The sequence below is a fragment of the Gossypium raimondii genome, chromosome 12, assembly GCF_025698545.1.
Source record: "Gossypium raimondii isolate GPD5lz chromosome 12, ASM2569854v1, whole genome shotgun sequence".
NCBI lineage: Eukaryota > Viridiplantae > Streptophyta > Magnoliopsida > Malvales > Malvaceae > Gossypium > Gossypium raimondii.
This window is the reverse complement of record NC_068576.1, coordinates 23,596,078-23,612,888: the sequence shown is the minus strand read 5'-3', so window position 1 is coordinate 23,612,888 and position 16,811 is coordinate 23,596,078. Positions and strand designations below refer to the sequence as shown.

General features: G+C 32.5%; 1 protein-coding gene across 1 annotated transcript; it reads right to left on the bottom strand.

Moving 5' to 3' along the window:
- Positions 1-2,786, bottom strand: LOC105763556 (protein NETWORKED 2D). Its single transcript, XM_012581794.2, is given in 5 exon segments — positions 1-226; positions 228-2,173; positions 2,175-2,203; positions 2,292-2,603; positions 2,693-2,786. Coding segments are annotated over 5 exon segments (2,607 nt in total).
- Between the last annotated feature and the right edge of the window lie 14,025 nt (positions 2,787-16,811).

The window sequence follows — 16,811 nt, the reverse complement described above, 5'->3', positions numbered from 1 at the left end:
TCACTTAGACCCCGAAATTCCCCATTTTTCACTCAATCTTGCATGGTTCCTCTCAAATTCAAGCTGCAATTTTGTTACATTGTTCAGACCAGCTTGCACTTCGATTGCAACTCGGATGTTCTCTTGTTTCATGTTCAATATCTCGCCTTGGAATTTAGCTGCTTGGTCGCTTGAGAACTTGAACTCATCATCTTCAGCACTTGCTTTCAAAGCCCTTGTTATTTTTTTGGATCTCACACAATGACGAGAACCGCTCCTTCAGTTCTTCTTTTAGCATTACACCCTTTTCCATCCACACACTCAACTCCTTCTGCACCTCTCTGAGATGTTTGTACAGTGGCCATGCGTCCAATTGCAGCGCATATTTCACACTGTTTTTATTGTTATCTCTGCTTTCCTTTCTTCTTTCCTCGATTTCTGATACCTCCGCCTATAAATCTTTCACTCGTTCTTCAAACTTGTTCACCTCTTGGAATGTAGTGCTGAATCTGTACCAGAAATCCAAGTTCTCTTCTAGTAGTTCATCGATGTCCGCCCGGAACTTATCTTCGATTTCTGAAGTAGTTCCCGACTTGGCAATTTGCATCACCGCATCGATCACATCGAAGCCTTCGTTTACTTGGCTCTCTCTGTGCAGGCTGAGTTTCGATAACCACTATTTTCTCAGAAATCACTGAACTTGCTTCACCAAGCTTAGTTTCTCTTGTAAAGATCGGATTAATTCATCTTTCATGGCATTACTCTCTTTAAGTTCCTTCAGCTGCGACATTATCTCAAACATCCCATTTTGGTTATTTGCCTCAGCTTCCTTCAGCTTCTTCTCTGTATCCTTATTCTGGTTTCGAAGCTTCAGACTGTATTCCATCAATATATCCTTCTCTTTGTCTTCAATACCTTTCGACAACAACTGCTTCGAGTTTGGCTCATCCCCTTCTATTCCAACTTTGGCAATGGTGTTCACTGTCAGTGAAGAAGCTCGCGCTGTCGAGTCTTCACATTTCTTCGAAGCCATTGAAGTTTCATGGCTAATAACCCCTCCATTTGTACAAGTTGCATCAGATTCATGCTCTTTTGCGGCTTCGGTGTCCTTCCCTTGTAATGAAGTAGACACCATGACAGTCCCTGTTGTTGTTGTTTCAAGCTCAATGCCTGTTTTGGTCTCCTTCTCATTTGATGATTTGACTTCCATGGATGAGCTCTTCTCTACTTCATCGACCTTGTCATCTGGCAATGGCATCATACTATCAACTTTTTCAGAAATATGATCAATACTACAATTTGCTTCAGTGAAATATATTTGGAGATTGTTGTTTTGATCTTCAACAGTCTGGCTCAAATCCTGAATCTCATTCAACTTCTCCTCCATTTCCCTTATCTTCTTCTTCAATGTCACATCATTTTTCCCATCAATCGATGTGGCTTTTTCATCTTCCAACACCTCAATTTGAGCCTGTAGCTCATCGATCTCGATTCGTAGTCTTTGGACAAGAATCGACTGAGATGTGACCGTGCTTTTTAAGTTGATCATGTTGTTCAGGAGTTCATTGATCTTCTCAGCCATCTCCGTCACACTCAAAGTTCCACTAAAGAAAACCTCAAATTGTTTCGTGATATTCTCCTTTAAATATTCTATTTCCTTTCTCTTTTGGTTATCATCATTGTCGCTAGCACCCTTTTCTTGATTGACTTCATTCAAAAGCTGGAACTTTTTCTTGAGGGCGTTCAACTTCTCCCTCGAAACCTTGACCCTTTTATGCTCGATTTGAGCTTCCATTGCAAACCTCTCCTGTTTCTCTTCGAGCTGAGCCAATGTATCTCTACAAGATTTCAAAGCGGTCACTTCCATCAGGATTCGAGCCTCATCATCTGCAATCACTTTAAGTTCGCCAAACTCATCTTCCAAGCCACAAAGTTGCTTATGAATCTCTTGAATCTCATTGTCTAATTCCCAATACTTGGCCATCCCACTCTCGTAGGTGTTGCGAGCGAACTCTTTCTCGGTCTGCAATGCCAGGATCCGTTTCTGAAGCCTATGAATCGCATCAAGTCCTTGGGGTATACTCAAACCGGATTTCGGAATCACACTAATACTCCCTTTTGGTGATATTATCTTATGTTGCTTTTTCTTGAAGCCTGATGTGACTGAGCCCTTAGCATCTTTTAAATAGAGGGTTTGGGACATTTGGGACAGAGGGGATATTGCCTGTGGCGTTGTGGGGAACGTAGGGGAGATAGGAATGGCCTTTGGAGTTGTCAGGAAGATATGGATGGGCTTTCAAGTTCTCAGGAACATAGGGGGACATAGGAATATCCCTTCGAGTTCTCCAATGGCTTTTTCGAGAACTTGGGAGACCCGAATTCGTCTTCGTCCTCCATCGCGAAATGAAGCTGCTCTGGGAAAACGGAAGCAATGGTGCTGTTAGCATTTTGTAGCTCAGTTGATAAGTGATCATATCTTTCAGCTAAGGCTCGATAAGCTCTATAGGATTCTTCCACAAAATGGATCAATTCGGGCCTCCTTTTGTAGTAAATTTCGGCTCCCCTTGCGAACGAGTCTCCTTCTTCCAGCAGCTTAAGAACAGCCTTTACCTGTTGCTCCATTTCTGCATTTTCCCCTCAGTTCAGACATCAAAGATTCAAAACCCAAAAATTATTACAAGAAAAAAATAAAAACATCAAGCAAAAGAAATACCTTGAAGGTTTTGATCCATCCATTTAGACTGCTTTGTTCTGATATGACTAGCCCACCACCATGAATATGCATTGTTAGCTGCTCTCTGTAACATCTTTTCAATCCTTACTATTTTCCTTTGATTTTTTATTCTTTTTTGTTATTGTTTTTGGTTATGTAAATGTGAATGTTGTGATGATGGAGGGGAGGAGAGCAAACTAAATAGGTCATGAATGCTGCATTGTTCCAGGTGTTCAGGGCACCCTTCTTTTTTGCTTTAACTGACTTTTTTCTATTTTTTTAAAATTTATTATAATAATAATAGTAATAATAAAGTTGTCAAAAAGTGTGGGAAAATACTAATTTTATTATTAGAAATCAAAGCTGTTTAAGCTAAAGTAGTATAATAATCTGTCAGCCAGTTGAAGACTAAACAACTTTTAGAAAGCTTTCAAATAAATAAAGAATGCTTTTAATAGAATGTTAGGCTATTAAATTTAGGAGCCCCCTGATCAATCTAGTTGGCAATGACAGGTAATTTCAGTTATATTTTTGGAGGGTAATTTACGTAATTGTGCGCAGCACTATTTTAATCATTATTGTTGATTAAATTTACTCATCACATGTCCTCGTCATTATCACGTAGGGTTTAAATATAATATTAATATATTTTATTTTTGTCTAAGTCTAGTTAGACAAAAAATAAAGACTTAAAATTTTGGACAAAATACTAAAAAAAGCCTTATTTTTTTAAAATTTACCGAAATGGGCCCGGTATTTTATTATTTACCGGAATGGGCCATTTTTCCCTAAATCGCGTCCACGTCAGCGCGATGTCAGGGGACGTGTCAGCAAATCGCGTCCACGTCAGCACGATTTGCTTACGTGGACACAAATCGCGCCTACAAGGACGCGATTTGCTGACACGTTCCCTGACATCGCGTTGACATGGACGCGATTTCGGGGAAAATGGCTCATTCCGATAAATAATAAAATGCCAAGCCTATTTCGGTAAATTTTAAAAAAAATAGGGTTTTTATGTGTAATTTACCCCTTTTTTTTATATTTTGCCCTAATAATACATATTAATGTAATATTGAAGAGTTAATTGATTAAAAAAATAAATGCAACAAGTACAAAAAAGATTCAAAATTATTACCAACAAGATTTGAACCAAGGTACTAAGGGAAAAGAGCAAGCATCTTAACCAACTAAGCTAAACTAATTAACTAACATATTATAAAAATATTGTTATTATCTTAATTATATTACTTACGTTCTAATGATTTATCGGACCTATTCCATACACGTGTCAAATTAGAAAAAATAATACAACAATTCTGTAAAAAAAAATCCGGTGTTTACTTCAAATAAATAAGGAAAATAATGATTTGAATTTTTCAAAATTCAATTTTAAACCGAAAAAATAAAATTTAGAGGCAAAAAAGGATCTTTTTCGACGAAAACTGCGGCAAACCGCCTTCGGCAGTTTATCAGCGCGTAGATCTCAAAAAGTTATTCGAAATAAAAAAAATCGTCTCAATCGGACAATCGAGCCAAAAGTTATGGCCTTTCAAAGTTTTCCAAGCTAAAAAACATAAACTGTTCATGAATTATTGCTTCCACGTCAGCAAATCGCGCTGACGTGGACGCGATTTCGGGAAAAATAGCCCATTCCGGTAAATAATAAAATATCGGGCCCATTTCGGTAAATTTTAAAAAAATAGGGCTTTTATGTGTAATTTACCCTAAAATTTTACTCAAGTCCGTCTCATATCGGCAAATAATTATCTTAAGCCTATTTTAGGCTCATCCATATAAATTTAAAAATATATATTTATATTATTTTTAATTTATTAAAATTTTATATATAGTTATTTTAATATTTTTGTAATTATTTTATACTACTATGAATTTAATTTTTATGTGTTATAAATTACATAATATAAAATAATGCAAACTTAAAAATGGATAGGGTCGAATTGAGCTCAGGCTTTGTATGTTCAAGCTTGAGCCTAGCCCATGTTTTAAACATGTCTAATTTTTTTGTTCAAACTCATTTTTTTAGTCTAATATTTTTACTCAAACCCTCTTAAATTTCAAGCAGGCCGTTGAACTTAAACAAATAATTCAATTATTAATAGATCTAGTACTAATTGTAAATTTCGGTTTTTTTTCAGAAGATTTGAGTTCTAAATATAAAGTGACCAAAAGAAATCAATTTCAAGACTTAAAGGAACCATATAATCATAATTAAGTCGGTGAATGAGTCGAAGATTGTAATTTAACCCTCTTAATTGAATATTATTATTTATAAAGACCGTCTGGTTGTTAAATGCTAAGTCTGAGACAAGTTAATGAGAGCAACAATAGAGAATACCGACATTCATTAAGAATGTTTATGTAACTTGATAATTTATTTATGTATGTGGGTGTCTACGTAAAAGTTAAATTCGTTATCAATTAATAAATCGAGATATGTTGGAACAATGCATTTTACAAGAGAATTAAGTAAAGAAAGCAACATACAAACACTAAAACTATTCACGTTATTTAATAAATTTCCCACTCATAAAATGAATCTACTACTGTCTACGTATAATGCAACCTCCAATTATAACTCAATGAATTCAAGAAATTTCGTTAAAGATTCCTATCAACTTTCAAAGGAGTGAAAAAAAAAGTGTTTAATGCATAAACGGTAAGTTGTATGTTGAACAAATGGTGGTCTCTCTATTTGGAAGGATGAAAAGCTCCATAAATAGGGATAGGATCTAATTATTCTTTTCATCCCATTCTCAATGCTTTTGATTATCTTTTTATTGATAAGAAAGTATAAATCCCATAAATTATGAACTTTATAATATCTAATTTTTTTATTACATAAAAATAGACTAAACAACTAGTGCAATAATTATTTTTAAATTGTTAACTAGTGTGATTAACAAGAGGATAAAGTGGTGGTTTGGATGGTGGTTCACTTTGGGCTTAAGCAAAGAGCTACTAGAGATTGGTTGAATGTTTTAGATGATACATTATTGATGAAGGGGAATCTAATTTGGAAAGGGACTTGGTCTTTTTCAATTCCTATCATGAGCTTTTATACTGACAGGGATGTCTATGTGTTTAGAGACTACTGGCAGTAAAGTCATACTTTGTTCCCTTGTAGCGATGGTGATGTGACGTCTTAAGATATGACTTCTTAGGACAGTTAGGCAATCAATAAGTCTATATCCTCCACGTGTGTTCCACGTGTGTTCCATGCATGTCCAGCGAAGATCACCTTATAGTTGGTATGGTTAGGATCCACGTTCATCGATCCCCGAAATTGGAGATTCCCTTGAATCATTTGGATCATTGCGAGCTTTATTTCGAAGTTATTCACATTAATCGTGAAGTGATTAATGCTTCCCCAAACAACCTCCAAGTTAGGCATAGCATTATTCTGTAAAGTTATTTGTTCTATCGTTGGTGGTTATGGTGGTTGTCTTTCTACTCTTGGGTATTCAAACAATTGGTCTCTTTGTGGAGGTTGGGCGTCCCTCAGATGTTGAGCCCTTCTCACGTACGCCAAAATTCATTCCGGTTAGAAAGGTACAATACCGTTACCGGTCCGAGTCATGCACCACCTCCTACAAGCAAAATAAGGTAAAACAAGTTAACAAAAATTTTAAACAAAATAAAAACAAACACAAAGAAAACTTGTATCTATAAATTTAGCTTTTGTCAACTATCTCCCTATATAACATTCAACAAAACTAAAAATAGCTTAATCAAGCACCAACTCCCCAGCAATGGTGCCACCAACTTAACTGACCTCACATCACCCTCACGAATGACAGAAGGAAATCAACAATTAAAGACAACAAATAAATAATCAGAATCTACTAACATGCGATGTCTGTAAGTGTGACAGGTTAGTTGTAATATAATTGTACAACGGGTACGGAGTACTTCGAGGATCGAACCCAAGAGAGTCGACGATTGAACAAATTCTAGCTACAAGTATGCAAAATAAAAAGTCTAACTAACTAATTGATAAACACTATAGTACAACAGACCATAAAATTAAGATTAATTATACTAATTTACCGACTAATTAATGCAATGACTAAATTGTAAAATATGCAAAGTTACTAAATTAACCAACGAATAACAAACGATGGTTGATTGATTTTGATTTGGTTCACTAATCTTTGAATTAAGGATCTAAGTTGCTTAAACCCCTAAAGTTTATCTTTCGACTTTACCAAATAAGACAAATTAGTCTGGTTTATCTCTCGATCTCACCGGCCAACTCGGGACTAACGAATTGGTCTTAACATTACCTCTCGATCTCACTTGCCTAAATATTCCCTTAGGGACGTCAGTCCTAAGTTTTTAGGTTTATTCAATTTAGTTCAATTTATTTGCAACTTAGTCCCTCGTCCAAAAATCAGCTTACCCACATCTCTATCAACCAACCTCCTTAGAGTTTAATTATCCATGCTAAAAACTAAGCTAACAAACATGCAAGAAAAGGAAATGGTAGCCATTAACATAAAGCTTGAGAAAAAAGATAAAAATCTGGATTTTTAATCTATAAAACTTAAAAAAAAAGTGTAGATGAACATTCAATAGTAGAATGAAGTACAATAAACATAAAAGTTGAAGCCTTTAATATATTAAACTAAAAGCAACTGAAACGTAACACCCTTAACCAGTCTCCATCGTCGAATTAGAGTTACAGAGCATTACAACACAATCTGAACATTTAACTTACAATAAAACAATTATGCAAAGTGATTAATAACATTCAATAACTTAATTTAACTAATGTAAAAATACACTCACGGGCCTAAAATCGAGCTTATGGGGCCCTAAAAATAGTTTGAAAATACTCAAGGATCATTTTGAAACAAAGCAAAAAAAAATTGGAAAAATTGAAAAATAGGGGTCACACGGTCATGTGGCCAAGTTGTGTGACTTAGCCCAAATCGTGTAAGCATTCGAAGTATGGACACATGGCCGTACCCCAACCCGTGTGGATATTCGAAATAATGCCACACGGCTATGTCCGTGTGCCAGACTGTGTAACAATCGAAGTACCTTCACACGGTTGTGTCGCAAGCCATGTCCCAGACTGTGTTACATACTGACTTGAAACACATGGCTCTATAAAGAGATCGTGTGTAGCACACAGCCGTGTGGTAGCCCGTGCCCCAAGCCGTGTGCCCCTATTTGTGCCTTCAAATGCAAGTCTATAAATTCATGTTTACTTGGACATCAAGCAACTCATTTACCAGCAATCAAATCAACTTAAAACACGATCAAATCAGCTCGAAATATGCCAAAAACATCCAACCTAAGTGCTTAACCAATGTGTCCTCATTGGCACCACAATTCAATAAACAAATACATTCACAAAACATACCACAACAAATTGCATTCAAGCTTATAAGTTTATACCTAGAAAAACACATACCATACTTATCATTTCATTTTGTCCATACACAACCAATATACCATTTTTTCAATTACTTTCAAGAATTTATACCAACTAGCCAAAACATAGTTATATGTAAATTTCATACTAAAACCAAAAGCAACCATATAAGCAAATTGTTACCAAGTTTAAACAACTTTACACCAACCTATTATGTAACACATGAAATAAGTATTCAACATATATACAAAACACACCTATTACATGCCATATAACCTAAAGATAAACATATCAAAAACTACCAAAAGATATCCGAATAGTGTGATTCTTTGAGTTGATCCGACATCCCGATTCCACAAAAAGTAATCTACAAGGAAATAAGAGAAAAGACATGAGTAAGCTTAATAGAGCTTAGTAAGTTCAACGGTTAAAAATGATAAGCTTACCGTAAAAACATATAATTCACACAGTATCAGTTAATAAAATAAAATCCTGTCAATCACAACCATTTAACAGGTGAGTCTTTATATCAATACTCATAATAGATAAACAACTCAATTGAACTAAATCATTCAATATCAACTCATATCAACCAATAAGCAAATCATATAATCACTTATAATACGCATTATAAACCGTATAACCAATGAAAATCTGCTTGATGAATGATATAAAGGATCCAGATACACGGTTAACACACCAGAATGCTCAAATGAGCTAACCAATCGAGAACACACCTAGGCACCAAGTGCCAACCTGTAGGCTAACATCCCTCCGATACACACCTAGGCACTGAGTGCCAAGCCCGAAGGCTTTACATACGCCCCTAATAACACCTGAATCACTATAATATAACACGATAGTTTGCAACAAATGTTGGACTTCGGTATATTTAGTAAACAAGAATAAATAAGAAATTATCATCTCACCACCAATCAACCCCGTACTGCACGTGATATAACCTATTGGCATGTTAATTGTATCCTATCCTATATTCATCAGGCTTGATACACATAACCATATAACAGTTTCCATTTCAATTAATTTCTCACCAATCAAACATAATATTTCCAACATAACCAGTATCATCAAATTACATAAATCATATAAAAAAACATTACTAATGATACTCAAAACATTACCATACGAACTTACTAGGGCTAAACTGTAGAAACAACAAAAGTTTAGGGACTAGTCAACAACCTTCAGTTTTCCTCGATAATCAACTTGATCTTGATCTATAATATAATTTATTTTAACTATTAGCCTCAATTTAATGTATTATTCAATTTAATGCATATGTCTTTTGATTTATAAATTTTCACAATTGTCCCCAACTTTTACACATTACTCAAATTAGTCCCTAAAACTGAAACAAGCTTATTTCCACAATTAAATTCTATACCCATGTAGCAGAATTTTTATCCATCTTATTACATCCCCTAAATTTCAAAAATTTACATGAAAACCAAGCAAACTTCAACATTTTACTTATTTAGTCCCTAAACCCCAAATTACTAAAAATCACTTTACAATTTAATCATATCTAACAATCAAGCTTCTAACAAAACCTATTAACACCAAAAACATACAAAACCATCAATGGTAAATTTCTAAACATTTGACAATTTCACAAAATAATCCCCGAGCTAGCTAGATTAAGCTACAACAATCTCAAAAACATAAAATTCATGAAAAACGGGTGAAAATACCTATCATGCAAGTGAATTAAGCCAATGTCAAAAGCTCCCTTATCATATCCATGGTGTTTCAATTTTAACTAATTAAAATGAAGAAGATAACATCTTGATTTTAACTAAATTTAAGTTTTATTTTCTATTTACTATTTTACCCTTAATAAAACATTTAAATTACACACCAAAACATCCATTAACTATCCACTACATGAAATGACATGTTATATTTACCATTTAGGTCCATTAATTTTCATTTCCATATCCATTTGGTACTTATTATTAATAGGAATTAACTTTTGTAACTTTTACGATTTAAACCTTTTAATTAATTAACTACTTAAATAATAAAATTTCATAACCAAAATTTAATACGACACTAATGACCTCGTAAATATTAATTATTTAATATTTACAAGTTGACACGTTGGAATTGTGGCCCCAAAACTACTATTTTCAACACCACTAGGAAAAGAGTATGAAATACATTGAACTAAAGGATGAAATGTCGTTACAAGCAAAGAAAATGGACTAAAAGTGCAAATAAACCCTAGCTATAGTGATAACTAACTTAACTAACTTAAAGAACAACAAGAACAAGAAGAAAAGTTGCAGAAAAATAACTCTACAACTAAGGAAGATGAGAACTAAGAAACCTTAAAAATGAAGAACAAGACCTAAAAGGACTAAAGAGAAAACTAAGCTAAACTAAGTCTAATGTGTGTATCCCTCTCTCATCAGCCAAAATTGGTTGTTTTAGCAACAAAATTTTGACCCCATTTTGTGACCATAATGCCCTTGAATGACCTTTATCTGATTGGTGCTTCGGTTGGATAAAAACTACCCCTAGCGTCATTTGTTTGTCTCCTTCACGATGTGGATATTGCGAGACCCAGGGTAGGATATTGCGATATCGTAATCAATATTGAAATAGGGTTGCCCCTTAGAAGGTGGATATCATACTACCCAAAGTGGATCTTGCGATACCACTGTAGTTGGTATTCATCCTGGGCTTGAGGGAGGTATTGCGATTCCCATGCTCCGATGTCATGATACCCCTTTATTTGGTGATGTTTTCGCACAATTTCGGGCCATCGTTAAGTCCTATAACACTTAATCAAACGTTAGGCCCCCAATGGCACAATTGGTCAATTTAGGTCTCAAAATGAGTAAAAAGAGGTATTTACATTTATTAAGTTGAAAATCTAAAATCTACACTAAACTACGGAAAGGACGCTAATTTGCCTAAAAATAAGCTCTTTAAGTATAATGAGGAAGCCTGATTTGACATTTCAAATTACAATAGATCAATAAGCCCTCTTGTATTTTCTAAATTTAAACTCAATAGCGATTACACTTTTACAATTTAGTCATTGTACCTTAATTAAGGACTTCCTCAATTTAATTACTCGAAAATCCAATAGTTATAATCTCGTACTAGATATGTAAATCCTTCTATTAATAATTTCTCTAATTCAATTTATGAAATTCACCTTTGAAACCACATTTTCAAACACTGATTAAAAATCGGGTTGTTACAGAATATGTGAATTCCAACATGCACAAGGGCATAGAATTGAAGGTTGTGTTCATTTGAAGGATGCAATTGAATCAACAGTGCATCAGGGACAATTGAAGTAAATTTTCACTCGCCCAGGACAACCATAAGTATATAAAGATGCTAGTGCAAGTGAAGATTCTTTAGGTTCGCACGGAGGCAATAGGGGATAAAAAATAAACCATAAGAGGTGTGATCAATGTTATTGTGGGGTCCAATGAATAGTGAGCTAGATTTAACATTAAGAGAAATACATATTTACACAATGTTATGTCTATGTCAGTTTCAACAAAGAAACCTCGCCTGACTCAACCATGGAGAATAGGTTTTTTCGATAGTGATGAAGTAGAATTATTTGATATTGAGGGTAATGATTCATTAGTAGTTTTAGCTCTTGTTACAGGTTTTAAAGTAAAAAGAACTTTGATAGATACGAGGAGTGTTGTCAAAGTGTTAAGTTGAAAGGAATTTAAGCAAATGTGATTGAATGATTCTACATTAAAGTGAGCTAGTCCAATAACGGCTTTAGCAATTAGCCAACATAAGTTAGGGGATTAGATCATCTATCCAATTTCATTCATCTCCATTCATCCAACTTCATCAAATTTAGTTACATCTTTCTACAAGTGCATTTAATTTTTTTCTTGTTCAATCTTATCAAGTCGTGGAATTTATTGGCTTTATTTCTTACTTTTTCTCTTAATTTTTAGATTTTAATTCCCAAAAAGAGTCTTCTTCTCGCAAGCTTTCTTTTATTACAAAAAGACTATTTTGCTCTTTAAACTTGAGGATCTTTCTTCCATATTCTTAATCTTTATTCTTGAATTGATTTTCCATTTTATTATCATTATTTAATCTCCATTCTTCTAGAATTTTTAAAATTGATTGAAGCATGCACATCAAGTCATTAGAGTAAGTCTAGCATATGAGACATTTTGAGTTTATTCTTTTGAATTTTGATTTGATATTGGGCTTCTACATATCATAGAAAAGTAAAAGAGAAATTATATTAAATTTCTTGATTTTAGAATTATAAAATAAAATAAAATAAAATAAAAGTTTGCATTGAATTTTCTTATTGCAAATAGACAACAATAAAAAATAAAAAAAATATACACAAATTAATGTAATTTGGAATAATATAGAATTATTATTAATATCTATCTAACTATTCATGAGTCTGTTCACCTACTCCGCCAAATACAGATATGCCTCCATGAGCTTTGGCAATGTTGTCAATTCCATAATGAGTACTGTTTCACCCACCCAACCTCCCTAAATAGTTCGATTTTTTTCTCCATGATGATAATGAGCTAAAAGATCAACTACTTTAATTCATGTTTCAAAAATATATAATTTTGTATCTAATTGTATGAAAGCGGGCGCATATTTATGAATAGGGGATGTTGTGCGAGTATCTATAAGACCTAAATTATCAACGGGCTACGAAAAATACCATTTATGGGTATTTCCATCGGGATACCAGAATGGGAATGCAACATTAGTTCTTTCTCTTGGTCTTGAATCAATTGAAATGTAATAATAAATCTATTTCTTCATCTCTTTGCCAATAAATCAACATTCTTATGGAGAATAATAGAATATATGAAATCACAATGCCTAATACCTATGCTTGATTCAATTCTAAATAATCGTAAATCCTATCTTCTTAGAGAATTTTGTCTTTATATATATATATATATATATATATATATATATATATATATATATATATAACCTATAAAAGTCAATTTAAACATAAATAAATCTAAAAAATCTCTAACATGATGAGAGTTGAACTTAATATACCATGAGCTTCAAAGTATTAACTTTTATCATTTAAACAAAAACACCATTTGTTTTTTATATCTTTTATAAATTTGTTTCTACATAAAATTTTCACCTATAAAATGATTCAATTGGTGTCGTAAGTTACATGAACATCAACTCAATTGAAGAAATGTCAAAAATAGTTTTAAATAATAATTTTATTAAATTTGGTTTTAAATAAAAATATTTTTTTGACAATAATATTATTACTAAATGTAAATGGGGTACAAAATTAATTCAATAAAATTTAACTATTTTTTAAATAAAACAAAATAGAAAAATGTTTGATGCACCATTAGTATATGGGTTTCATACACCATAAGTGAATAATAATATGACACCTCATTATTGAATAATATAAAAACAATGAGGATAAAAAACAAAAAAATTGAGGCTAAATAAATAATAAATTTATTTAAATATAATTAAAGAATAATTAATTATAACTAAATATTAAAATCCTAAATCTTAAACATATGATCCGAGTCATGAAATTATATATCTTAAACCTAATTTATTAAACCCTCAACTTAAAATTTTAAATTGAAAGTTATTAATATTTATTTATAATAGTTATAAGTAATTAATATTTAATTATATTTAAATAAAATTATTATTTATTTAAAATACTTCATTATTTTATTTTATTTTGATAGTGAAGTATGGTGTTATTTTCATTAATAATATATGAGGATGTATGATATTATTCCAAACAAAATTCTTTTTTTTCTTTTAAAAAAAGTTTAAGGGTGTAAAAAAATAATTAAGCTTCTGTCTTTTTTTTTCATTCAATTAGGTACTTGAACATTCAAAATGTATCAAAAAGGCTCTAAATTTTTTTCAAAAAAAGCAATTAAGCCCCATTTTTTTCCACTTATTTGGGTACTTGAACTGTCAAAATGCATCAAAAAGACCCTTTGATCATTAACTTTAACCACCCCTAATTTTTTTCAGTTAAGGCCACCACGTGTCATAATCACGACATGACATGTGGCAAAAAATGATAAAAAATAAAAATCAATAAAAATTATAAAATGATTAAATTTTAATTAAAAATTTAAAATTTATTAAAATTATAAAATATTATAAAAATTGTAAAATATATATAAATATAGAAAAAATTATAAATTTTTATAGATTTGTAAGAAAATTATAAAATGTAAAGAAACATAAGATTCGTGAAAAATTATAAAATTATCGTACCAAAAAAGTATTTTATAATTTTTCTATAAATTTTATTGATTTTTATTTTTTCATTTTTGCTACATGTCACATTGTGTTGTGACACGTGATGGATCTAATTGAAAAAAAACTAGTGGTCATTAAATTTAATCGTCAACGGTTAAAGTTAACGGTTAAATGACCTTTTTTATGCATTTTTATAATTTTTTATGATTTTTATAAAATTTTACAATTTTTTTATATATTTTAATATTTTTTACAAATTTTATAATTTTTAATATTTTATAATTTTTATTAAAATTTAATAATTTTTATAATTTTTATTTTTTATAATTTTTTTACCACATGTCACACCATGGTTGTGTCATGAGGTGGTTTTAATTGAATTTTTTTTGACAATTCAAGTACGTGAAAAAAAAAGGGATTAATACCAATAAAGGTCCATTTCCAAAATTATTTACAGAAATGGGTCGTTTCAAAAAATATTTATAGGAATGGACCGAAAACTCAAAAACGCGCTGAAGTGGACGCATTTTTAGGGGAAAACCTATAAAAGCACTTCCACGTCAGCGCTTTTTTCCTTGTGTCAGGCAAAAACGCGCTGATATGGACGCGCTTTAGGAAAAAACACTGACGAGGACACACTTTTGGCTGTGTAATCCCCAGTGGGTTATTTATAAATTAAGGCCTAAGTTTAGGATTTTGGGATTTGATTAGGGTTTAGGGTTTAGGAAAAATTAAATTAGGATATTAGGTTTAGGGTAATATTATGCTTATATATGAAATTATGGGTTTGACAATCTTTATATTTGGGTTGGCAACGTTACAATGTCAAATTTTATTATTATATTTTTATTTTGATTGCTATGTATTTTACTTCTAGACTATAAGTGATTAAATTTTATTTTCATCATTCAATATCGATTTTAAACAATAAAAAATAATTAACTTTAACTAAAAATTATTTCAAACATTTTATTTCAATAATTAACAATAAATTAATTTATTAATATAAAATATATTGTCTATTGAGAGAAGTAGTTGAATTTTTTATAAATATAAAAAAAGCATAAGAAAATTAAGTATGCTTTTGTAAAATAAACATATTGCTTTCTTAAAAAAAATGTTTTCTAAGTGACTAAAAATTAAAATCGTATAGTAAATTTAAATCTAAAATTATAATTAATTGAAAAAATTCAAATATGATATATGAATTGGTTTCACTTTTCACAATATAAAAACAATTTGTACACAGATATTCAAAAATAAATCAATGCATGTGTCGGTCGGAATCAGTGCCACATGGGGGTGGTCGACGGTTACGCTTTGGATTCTTTCTTAGTTCAGCTTCTGGCCGGGGTTGTGGTTGTTCGGGATCAGCTTCTAGTTGTGGGTGTTGGGAAGATAACTCACATTGATAGAACAAAGATCTCGAATGTGTTTGCATCACCCACGGAAAATGAGCGTAACCAGCTTGAATCCTATAAGGCGATGGGGATTGAAAATGAGTTGAGCTCCCCGACGGTGCCTCGTGTGGTCCCTCCTGCGATAATGACCTATATATCATCAATTGGCTCAGAGCCATCAGGAAATGAGATGCACCGAGCCATACATTCCAACCTGACATAAGAGTGAAAAAAGGATACATATAAGGGTTAGGATACACATAAAAGTTAGGATACGCATTTGGCATCATTTGAAGGGGCTGTGGTGTGGGCATCGTTGCTTGCTTCGTTAGGGCCGGTGATTGCGTGGGCGCTGTTGATGGGCCCGTCGCGCCACCCTTTATCCTTGGATTTAAAGGGCCCTGTTGTTCTCTTTCGACACGGATTTGCCAACGCCTTTCCTCTTCCGAGAGCAAATATGGCTTGCCATAGATCCTAAACCATGACATGTAATCTAGATTGCACGCTAACTCCGGAACAATAATCGGTTCACAAGTAGGTATATTATAGTACCGATTTTCCCATATTTCGATATATTCCGAGTGGAAGAGCGACCAATGAGTACTCGGTCGCTGTAAGTCGATTTTGTGCTCATCATCGAGCATCTCATGTGCCATGGGAATAGGATGTCGGAATTTGAATTGCTGCAACACTCTATCCGTCTGGTGCATCTCAACAGTAGCGTAGCTGACCAATGGGACCCTAACATGCCAGATGTTCAGATTCTGTAGGAATTCATTCGGAATTACTGCCCGAATTACTGAATCCTCGTATGGTGTCCATTTAAACTATATAAATGTGATAAAAATATTAGTTATATACATAATGCTAAATACTAAATATGAAATTGACTATGTTATGTATATATATAGTTCAAAATTAAATAAATACTTACATGCGCTTCCAACTGTTGGTCTAATAGAAGTCGTATATCTTCAAGAGCGGTAGGTATTCCCCCGTAACTCAACAAATGATTCCACTTATTTAAATAAAATTTTAGCATAAA